Consider the following 10,877-nt stretch of genomic DNA (forward strand, 5'->3'; position numbering starts at 1 on the left):
TCCATTTTTGAGACGGACTATGTGTTGAGAAGTGGCGTGGGACGGTTCCAATTAATCAAGTCGTTTCTCTCTCCTAATTGTGTGACCAATTGGGGGCGATTATTTCACCTTTCAACCCGTGGTCGGTCTCGAAAGTCATGCCTTTAATATTTTTGATTGAATTTTAAAGAGGAGTTAAGTTCGAATTTCGTCAATCTTCATGCCAATATCTTACTTAAAGTGTTGGATTTCTTCTTAAATTTCTCTCTGTCCATTTGAGATATTCTACCACCCTTGTGTATAAGAGAGAAATTGCATGTAGAGGAAAAAAATTTGATTTCTCAAATCGAAAATATTAATTCATGAAAATTTTCTTGGGTGCTTCTAAAGGCGCCGAGCCAAAAGACTGTTAACATCCATCTCCGTTAGCACCAGGTCCAACAGCTGGTTAACATGTAATACTAGAATGTGGTTGCTAAGAAACTAATTCTAAACTATGTTTGTTTGTGTTTGTTGTTGGGTGTTCAAAAATACAACAAATATCACAATTTTGAGATAACAAGATGCTCTCTACTCATTTTTATTTAGATTTAGGACAAAATAAATATATAGCTATATTTTTATAGGCATAACCACACAAAAAAAATGAAGGTAGGATATTACAAACGGGGTACTAATATACACTAAATAATAGTACGAAATTCCTATTGTAACTCCTGGTAAATGAAATAAAAAGAACAAAAAGAAAATCAAAAAAACAAGTTTTTGCTCCCGGGCGGAGATAGGCTTCTTAGATCAGTAGTTTTCATCGGCACCACCGATTTAGGAGGATCCCTCCTTTTTTGCAGTCAGTTATTTTTAAATTAGTCGGTTATTCTCTAATCACATTCAGTTACGGGCGGTTCTCCGCCTCTTAAAGTCAAACTGCTCGATTTGGATTTCATTAAGAAATCCTAAATCCTCTCATTCGTCGCTCTAAAGGAGTCTTAATAGTCGAGATTCAGTCTCTTTTTTGTTTTCAAATCACTGTTCTGTTTGAAGTTTAGTTATGGATCCTACAGAGAACCAAATTATTCAACAATTCGAGGCACTTACAACAGAGGAAGTCTCTCCTATAACTGTCGATGGAGGGGATAATCAAGTGGGATTAGCAGATCTCATTAAACAAGGGGTGCTTTGGTTTCAAAGTCCAAAAAAGATTGATATTGGCCAGGCAATGTACAGACTTTCGAGAATTATTCATGGACCAAATAAATATACAATTTCGGAAGTCAAAGATAACTTATTTCTCATCAAATTCCAAACGGCAACAGAATTGGAAATTGCAACGGATAGTTCTCCATGGATAGTCCAAGACGAACTTATAGTTCTTCAACAATGTGTTTCGGAACTGTCTCCTATGGATCATTCTTTTGATTTTGTGTGGTTTTGGGTTCAATTCCACGGAATACCGCCTAGCCATCTTAACAGTACTATTGTCAACCGTTTAGCCGGAACTTTGGGAGTGTATATTCCGACAACACCGGATGATGCCATTAAATGGAGCCTCTTTGGGCGAGTTAGGATTAATTTGTGCATTAATAAAGCATTGACCCAGAGAGTGAATCTTAAACTCTCAAATACAAAACTTGTCTCGGTGGAAATTAGGGTTGAAAAACTCCCTAGGTTCTGCATATATTGTGGATTTATTGGCCATAATATGAAATTCTGCCCTACTATTTTGGCCTTTGGGGATCTCCTCAAACAAAATTTGACTGAGGCAGTTAGAACCCGTATCCTGAAGGAGATGATTCCTAAATACCCGGAAACTTTTAAAGTCCCTTTCACTATCAAGAATCCCCTAAAGGAATTGGGATCCTTCGGGCATGAATTAATTCCTAAATTTAATGAAATGAACTTAGATAATGATTGTGATAATCTAGTTGAAACGGTTTGTGCCAAAAATCCAAATATACGTGCTAATTATGGTACTTTGATATCTAGTCTTTGTCAGGTCAAAAGAAGCAAGATCCAGACCTCGAAAGGAATAAAGGCAGTATATTCGAACACACTATTTGCCACCCCAGAAGACCGACATGATTCAAGTGGGAAAGGAAGCACAAATGTAGTAGATTCCCTGGAGGATGATATACCGTTGGCAGATGTTCGGGTCCGAAAACAATTCAAAAAGACAACTCGATCAACTTCACAGTCCGATGTGGAAGGAAGGGTCACGGCAACCCAAATGCCGCCTGAATTATGAATACTTTAGCCTGGAATTGTCGGGGTTTAGGGAACACCCCGACAAGAGAAACTTTATCACAGTTCCTAGGAGCAATCCGGCCTTCACTGGTTTTCCTCTCTGAGACAAGAATTACTGATTATAGTCCTTTACCTTGTTTCAGTAAATTTAATCTAATTAAATATTTTTATGTACCGTCTTGTGGTCGTAGTGGTGGTTTATTATTACATTGGTCGTCCGACTTGGATGTTATAGTAAATTCACACTCTACGAATTATATTCATATAACTATTACTAACTCTATTAGTCCAAACCCTTGGGATATGTTATGTATTTATGGTCCTCCAAGGGTTCAGGACAGAGCATGTTTTTGGAATGATATTTTAAATAAAATCAGATCTATTAATAATTCCTTTTGTTGTATAGGAGATCTGAATGCTATCACTAATAGATCGGAAAAGAGCGGGGGTTCCTCAAACATTCCGTTCATGTCGCAATTTCAGAAGTTTGTTAGGGATGCAAATCTGGTTGACTTAGGATACAATGGTCCTGGATTCACCTGGACAAATAGTAAATCGATTCATCATTTAACAAGAGAACGTCTCGACAGAGTACTTTGTGATTCAAATTGGTTACTCGATTTCCCGGATTCCGGAGTATTTCACCTTCCAAGATATAACAGTGACCATGCCCCTATACTTTTGAAATTAAAGGTTCAGGGACAAATCATGAAGACAATCTCAAAGTATGAACTTTTTTGGACTAAACATGATGACTATGATTCTATTTTTTCAACAGAATGGGATAAAGCAGAAGGTAACCTCATGGACAAGTTTCAACTTATCAAGAACTCCATACAACTCTGGAGTAAAAGGGCGTTTGGGTTAATTAAAAATAGACTAGCCATCTTAAGGAAGAGACTGTCGGATATTCAAGCAATTAATCCTACTGACTCTTCTCTATCATTTGAAAGCTCTATTCAGGAACAAATCATCTACTTGGAGGAAGTCCAACGGACTAAGGCGGAACAGAGAGCACGATCGAACTGGGTTAAAAACGGAGATAGAAATACAAAAGCATTCCATCTCGCGGCATCTATTAGAAAACAGAAAAATTATATCCATCAGATAAAAACAAATTCGGGGCAGACAGTAACAAAAGAAGAAGACATTGCAAAGGAGATTATTGGGCATTTTCAGAACATATTTCAGGAGGAGCCAGTACGACATCCGCCAATCGAGATTTTAAATGCTTATAAGGTCATCTCGGATTATAATCAGGACCACTTCTCGAGGGTGCCAACAAAGGAGGAGATCAAAGATGTTGTGATGGAGATGGGATCAATAAAAAGCCCGGGGCCAGATGGTTTACCAAACTTTATTTTCCAGCGACATTGGGACATCATAGGGGACGAACTTACTCAATATATCCAATCGGCATTCCAAACAGGTTCCATCGATCCTTCTCTAAACCTTACAACTTTGGCTTTGATCCCCAAGTGTCAACACCCGAGTTTGGCCTCAGACTATAGGCCGATTTCCCTTTGCAACTCGATTTATAAGTTCATCACTAAATTGATAGCAAATAGAATTCGACCTTGCTTAGAGGAATCAATAATGTGGACCCAGAACGCATTTGTACCCAACCGTCAGATTTTGGATAACATCGTAATTACTCAGGAATTATTACACTCTATGAGTCAATCCAAAGCTAAGAATGGAGCTTTCGCCCTTAAAATGGATATGGCGAAAGCTTATGACAGAGTAAATTGGGGTTTTCTTAAAAAAGTACTTATTGCCACGGGTTTTTCTGGCCGACTCTTAGATCTTATTATGTCATGTGTTACTACTGCTAGGTTTAATATAAAATTGAACGGTAATTTAGTGGGGGATTTTCAGGCCACTAGAGGCCTGAGGCAAGGATGCCCCTTGTCCCCCTACCTGTTTATCCTTACCTCGCAGTCTCTCTCTCTCCTTATTTCTCATTATGAAATCAATAATCAGTTTACAGGTTATAGGATAAATCGGTCCAGCCCTAGCATTACACATTTGCTGTTTGCTGACGACCTCATTATCTTCGGGAGAGCTAACTTACATAATTTAGATTCAATATTACATATGATGCAAGTTTATGCAGATTTCTCGGGCCAAAAAGTTAACTTCACCAAATCATCTCTGTTCTTTAGCAAAGGAGTCCAAGATAATATCAAATCAGCTTTCATCTCCCAACTAAATGCTCCTCTAATGACAGATCAGGCTAAGTACCTTGGAGCATTAATCCTCAAGCCAGGTAACAGAATAAATAGTCATCAATGGTTAGTAGATAAATTTGATAAGAGTCTTGCAGGTTGGAAGGAAAAATTCATAACACAAACAGGTAAGACTGTCCTTATCAAATCAGTTTTGTCATCATATTGCACATACCCTTTCGGCTATCAAATACTTCCTAAGCATATCATTAACAGACTAAGCAAGGCAGAGAGAAGTTTTTGGTGGGGTCATTCTAATGACATTACTAAAATGCACTTCATTAGATGGGAGATTATTTGTTCTCCAAAGCATAAAGGTGGATTAGGTATTAGGAATCTCCAATTAGCCAATGAGTCTTTAGTGGCAAAATTGACTTGGAGACTCTTAACAAATGCAAATGCAGTTTGGGTTAAACTTCTAAAATCGAAATATTTTAAAAATGATGACTTTTGGACTACGGATAGTCCATCTTCGACATCCCCTCTCTGGAAATCGATTCAACACACTAAACCCACCATGAGACGAAATGTTTTATGGCAAATAGGAGATGGAACAAGGGTTAAAATAAAAACAGACCCTTGGATCCCAAACTTGGTGAACAAAATCCCCATTATCATAAATGAATTACCAAATAATGTATTCTGGGTGGCAGATTTGATAAACACAGAGAATAATAGTTGGAATCATGATCTTCTAACCACTTACTTTAATCAAGAAACTGTGCAGGCTATCCAAGAAATTACTATTCCTCACAGCACGAGAAGGGATAAACTAATATGGTGCCAAAATGAGAATGGGAAATTCAACACTAAGTCTTATTATACAGAGATTAATACTTTCCCTATTTTAAGTCAAGAGGCTATTGATTTTCCATGGAAGGAATTCTGGAAAATTAAAGAAATGAACCCTAATATTCATCAATTTATTTGGAAAATCGTTCATAATGGAATAGCCACTCTTACCAACATAGGAAAAAGGGTTCAAAGTATACCTCAAGATTGTCTGTTATGCAACTCAGGAGACCCAGAAACATTGAATCACCTTTTCGGGGCTTGTCCTACATTCAACCAACTGTTACTACAAACAGGGATCTCGGATCTGCAACATATGGGCGAAGAGGTCATTAGAAATCTTGCTAGACTTCTACTTGATAAAGAAAACAGGAGTAATTGGTTCATTTACACTTATCTCATATGGGAATATTGGAAGATGAGGAATAACAAACACTTTCGTCATCAAGAAGTAGATCTCAGTCGCTGTTGGTGGAATACGAAAGAGGCACTCAGGTATGTTCCATCTCTCTTTGAATCAAATCCCTCATCATTTTCTCTAACTTCTGGAACAGAAAATTGGAACCCTCCAGCTACAGGTAAGATTAAAATAAATTGTGATGGCTCGTTCATGGAAACTAGAGCATCAGCAGCTTCGGTTGCTAGAGACTCGAGTGGAGTAATCATTGGGACAAAGAAGATGAGATTCAGACCAAAATCGGCACTTCACAGCGAGCTAATAGGGTTTCGGTTGGGAGTAGATTTGGCCGACGATCTAGGGTTAGAGGAGTTTATATTGGAGGGGGACAGTAGGGTTTTGGTGGATCTCTTATCCATCGACGGCCTGGAGACACCTTGGCGTTTAACGGCTGAGATTGAGGACTTGCGTGGGAGACTCACAAACCGCCATGTCCACATTTCATTCACTCCACGTTACTGCAACCAGCTGGCTCATTCTTTGGCGAGTGGAGTTTAGTCCCTACATTTGATTTGTTTGTGGTTTGACCCATTAAGGTTAACTTTTAATACTCTGTTTCAAGAGATGTATTACATTTGGTTTATTAAACATTTACCCTCAAAAAAAAAAAAAAAAAAAAAAAAAAAAAAAAAAAACTCCTGGTAAATGATTTCATTTTTATAGGCATAACCAAACATGGCCTAAATATTCATACAACTTGTAGGTCTTACTCTTCTACTACTGTATCACTTTCTCTCTCTAAAGAAGATACCTCGCTGCTGCTGGATAAACTCTCTCTCTCTCTCTTGTAATCTGTTTTGCCTCCAAAAAATGGGTAACAAACACTCATCCCGTCCATCAAAACCCAAAAACGACCTTAACAACGAACATCAACGACGACCTTCACCGTCAGTTCGAAAACCAGTTCCCGTCGTCGGCACCGGTAGAATTCTCGGCCGGCCGATTGAAGACGTCCGATCAACCTACAACTTTGGGCGTGAATTAGGTCGAGGTCAATTCGGCGTTACTTATTTAGTTACTCATAAAGAAAGTCAAGAAGAATTCGCTTGTAAATCAATCGCAACAAGAAAAGTAATAAGTCGAGATGATATAGAAGATATAAGAAGAGAAGTTGAGATCATGCATCATTTAACTGGTCATAGAAATATAGTTGAATTGAAAGGTGTCTATGAAGATCGTAACTCAGTTAACCTAGTTATGGAACTTTGTGGTGGTGGTGAACTATTTGATAGGATTATAAGTAAAGGTCATTATTCAGAAAGAGGTGCTGCTGATTTATGTCGTCAAATTGTTACTGTTATTCATAATTGTCATTCTATGGGAGTTATGCATCGAGATCTTAAACCTGAGAATTTTTTGTTTTTAAGTGTTGATGATCATTCACCTTTGAAAGCTACTGATTTTGGATTATCTGCTTTCTTCAAACCAGGTGAATATTTATTTTTTAATATTTCTATATGTTTCATAGAAGTTCTTGGCCAGGGGTATTTTATCAAATATGTTGTGTGCAACTTTAATCTTCCCCATTTGATATTGCCCTAATTTGAAATTCTGTAATGAAAGTCTCTTCTTTTCCTTCGTTCAAATGTTAAATATGTACTGTAGTAATTATGTGATAGCCTCACGAGAGTGTTCTGAGCCTGAGCTATAGGTGAATACTCAATCTTAGTAATTGTCGAGGCCTTTTGGGGGGCTCGCGGAGCCTTCGTCAAGAACAAAACCCCGTATCTATGTGAGGTGGCAAAAGAGGGGATAATATGGACAACCCTTAAGGCTTGGGGCCGCACACATCACTAATAATTTTGCTTCTATCATCACTTTGGGTATAGTTAATAGTAACACAATTTTAGAAAAAAGGAATTGCCTTATTCACAATGTAGATTTATATGTTTTGGCAATCAACAAGTATGAGATTCAGCCTTATCCAAAAAGCTATACCGTATGGGATTTATTTGTTTTTCGGTTTTGAGAGTTTTTCTTGAAGACTTTAGCATTAGCAATGAAGGTTTAATTTTTGAGGTTCAATTATGTGCAGGTGAAGTATTTAAAGACCTAGTAGGTAGCTCTTATTATGTTGCTCCTGAAGTATTGCGACGGAGTTATGGGGCTGAAGCTGATATCTGGAGTGCTGGTGTCATATTATACATTCTTCTGAGCGGCGTCCCACCTTTTTGGGGAAGTATGTAGTTGATCTGTATTTCTATGTTAAACTCTAATATTTTGACTGGTTAAGCAATTAAAACTACTCAACCGAAGTCATTGGCATGGCCGAGGGCCTTCTTCTCTTAGCAGTCTTCCTATGAAACTTAGTCGCCTTTTTTTTTGTCGGGGCCATGTATTAGAGGTCTGAAGCTAGAAGTCTCCGGCTGGGCTGTCCCTAAGTCTTAAGGCTTTTTTGGAGGGTTATGGTGCCTTCGCCAGTAATAAAACCCTATACCCTTCGGGCTAGGTGCTTAGTTTAGATTATAATCAGAACTGAGTTGAAAAGCATACTTTATTAGTTGTTACGAACTACATAAATAGACTTCCATTCAAATTTTGAAGAAAAAAAAACAAACTCAGCTAAAAACCAAGACTTCTCAGTCCACATTACTCTATAACTAATACTTAGTCAAATTAACTATTGACTAATTCAAACTCTAACATTTAGAGTGGTGATAATATAGCCAGCAGCTACGGCTCGTGTGGTTACACCCAGAAACAATTCGTAGCTTGTCTTGCTATTCATATGGTACTTGCATTTTTACAAACGGATGGGTAGGAAATGTTTTCATTCATTGGTTGGTTTAATATGTTGGGCGAATCTAATTTCTGAGATATCCTATTTTTCATGTTAGTAGGCTTGTGTGTCAGTATGTGTTTGTGTGAGTGCGCGTGCTCAAGGGATTATGCTTTGTTAGTTCTGATGCTTCTTCTCACTTGCTGTTTCTCATGCAGAGACTGAACAGGCCACCTTTAATGCCATTTTACGGGGCCACATCGATTTCACTTCTAATCCGTGGCCTTCAATTTCAAGTAGTGCCAAGGAACTAGTAAAGAAGATGCTCCGAGCTAATCCAGAAGAACGAATTTCGGCTACTGAAGTTCTAAGTAAGTTTCAAAGTTTAAGCTCACGCATATAATTCTTTATTTATCCTCTCTGAAGTATAACTCAATATTGAAAACAACGTGCAGATCATCCATGGATCAGGGAAGACGGAGATGCATCTGACAAACCAATTGATAGTGCTGTCTTAACTAGAATGAAACAGTTTAGAGCAATGAATAAACTCAAGAAAGTAGCTCTTAAGGTTAGACTCAATAGTTTTTAAGCCCGCATAGAAATTGTCCATATAACCTAATCAGAGTTTCTTTATCTATATTACTAGGTAATTGCAGAAAATCTCTCTGAAGAAGAAATTAAGGGGTTGAAAGAGATGTTCAAATCCATCGACATCGATAACAGTGGAACAATTACACTGAAAGAACTGAAAGCGGGTCTTCCAAAACTAGGAACCATTATTTCCGAGTCTGAAGTTAGACATTTGATGGATGCGGTATAATTTTTATATTTCGTCATAATCTAGGAATGACTACGGATGCTGCATTCTAGTGAAACTTAGTTTCTTCTTAAATCTTAATATGATATGAGAAAACTACCTTTGTCTAGGCCGACGTTGATGGAGATGGAACCATTGATTACATGGAGTTTATAACTGCTACGATACACATGAATAGAATGGAGAAAGAAGATCATCTATACACCGCCTTCGAGTATTTTGACAAGGACAAGAGCGGGTAACCTTTCCTAATCCTAAAAAATCTAGTCATAATCACTCTTCAATCGGAATAACAAAGACTACTAGGATATTATTGTTCGATATATATATATATACTATAGTTCTTTAACAATACCATTTTTTAGGTACATCACAATGGATGAACTTGAGGAAGCTCTCACAAAGTATAATATGGGTGACCAGAAAACGATAAAGGAAATAATTGCAGAAGTCGACACAGATAATGTATGTTTTTCTTTTAAATCCGTTTCGTGTTATTTGGAACACATTACTAAATCCACTACTTGAATTCTGAAGCATTTTATCTGCAGAATATTTCATTGTTCAATACTTATATAATATATATGTCTGTGTGAGAGAGATATTTATCGCCTTTGTCACTTCAGTATTCGTTATGCGATTTTGGTTGCAGGACGGAAGAATTAACTACGAAGAATTTGTAGCAATGATGAGAAAAAGCAACCCGGACTCTGCTACCAACTGAACGAGCAAATTAGCCAGGACAACTGAGGGTCCTTACTCCTTCCAGGTTGCAACCAAGATTAGGGTTATATCTCTTGCTCCGCTAAATTGGTTGTGGTCACATTGGATATTGCCTAAACCCTGAACCATGAAGAAATAGTGGGGTTTGTATCTTGGTAAATGTAAAAAAATGAGTTGGGAGTGAGTCATGTTTTTTTTTTTTTTTTTATAATGGATACAGTAAAGAAAATATTAATACATTAATTACGATTTTTTTTCTGAGCCACGGATATTCATGAGTTGCTTATCCTAGTATTTGTCTTTCTTGTTTGATTTTCTTTTTTCTTTTCTCGAGACAAGTAAAAAGGTCTTTGGTATAGGAGGAGCACTACTTTGAAATTTAAACTCCATAAATTTCAAGGGTTTCCACACAAGTAACAATAATTTGAACATTTCAACTTCATTGACAACTATCAATTTCGCAATGGTTTGAAAAAAAAAAACCGATTTCATCCACTTTCAACGAAATTTGTTATCTTTCTCATTCTACCTAGTCGGAAATCATTACGGGCTGGAACATAACAAAATTTAAAATATTAAAAACGTTTGTTCAACCATACAAAAAGACAAAAGATAAATTTTTCTTTGTCAAAGACATATTATCTTTATTATATATATGTCTCTGTTTAAGTCAATATCTTCATTAAAGTCGACGTCATCATAAGTCTAAAGACTTTTCTTTCTTCATGTTAGTTGCCTCCTTCATCGATAGTGATTCTTCATTCGTGAGATCTTGAGTCATCATTAAGAACTTGTAACGATGACAGTAATGATAGAAATCTATGCATTTCATAGTTTTTGTTATGTTAATAGTGATTGTGGTGCACCACCTTTTGGTGTAACGGTTAGACACCCCTCTTAAGCCCATAAGGTCGTGAG

The 10,877-nt window shown here is 37.2% G+C and overlaps 1 protein-coding gene across 1 annotated transcript; it reads left to right on the forward strand.

Annotated features, from left to right (window-relative positions):
• The first annotated feature begins 6,330 nt into the window (after nt 1-6,330).
• LOC147535471 (calcium-dependent protein kinase 1-like) lies at nt 6,331-10,224 on the forward strand. The gene is made up of 8 exons (XM_086645817.1): nt 6,331-7,126; nt 7,733-7,876; nt 8,635-8,787; nt 8,872-8,987; nt 9,066-9,233; nt 9,347-9,474; nt 9,602-9,701; nt 9,889-10,224. Exons 1-8 carry the CDS (start codon nt 6,508-6,510, stop codon nt 9,958-9,960), a joined length of 1,500 nt encoding a protein of 499 aa, XP_086501943.1. The 5' UTR covers nt 6,331-6,507; the 3' UTR covers nt 9,961-10,224.
• The last annotated feature ends 653 nt before the right edge of the window (nt 10,225-10,877 follow it).

This window comes from Eschscholzia californica, unplaced genomic scaffold (genome assembly GCF_041429995.1).
Source record: "Eschscholzia californica isolate CP2 unplaced genomic scaffold, dmEscCali1.0.p SCAF_6, whole genome shotgun sequence".
Lineage (NCBI taxonomy): Eukaryota > Viridiplantae > Streptophyta > Magnoliopsida > Ranunculales > Papaveraceae > Eschscholzia > Eschscholzia californica.

Coding starts and splice junctions, on each gene's coding strand:
- LOC147535471 (XM_086645817.1), top strand. CDS start 6,508: ATGGGTAACAAACACTCATCCCGTCCATCAAAACCCAAAAACGACCTT. Junction 8,988..9,065: donor TCAAGAAAGTAGCTCTTAAG/GTTAGACTCAAT, acceptor CTATATTACTAG/GTAATTGCAGAAAATCTCTC. Junction 9,702..9,888: donor CAGAAGTCGACACAGATAAT/GTATGTTTTTCT, acceptor TTTTGGTTGCAG/GACGGAAGAATTAACTACGA.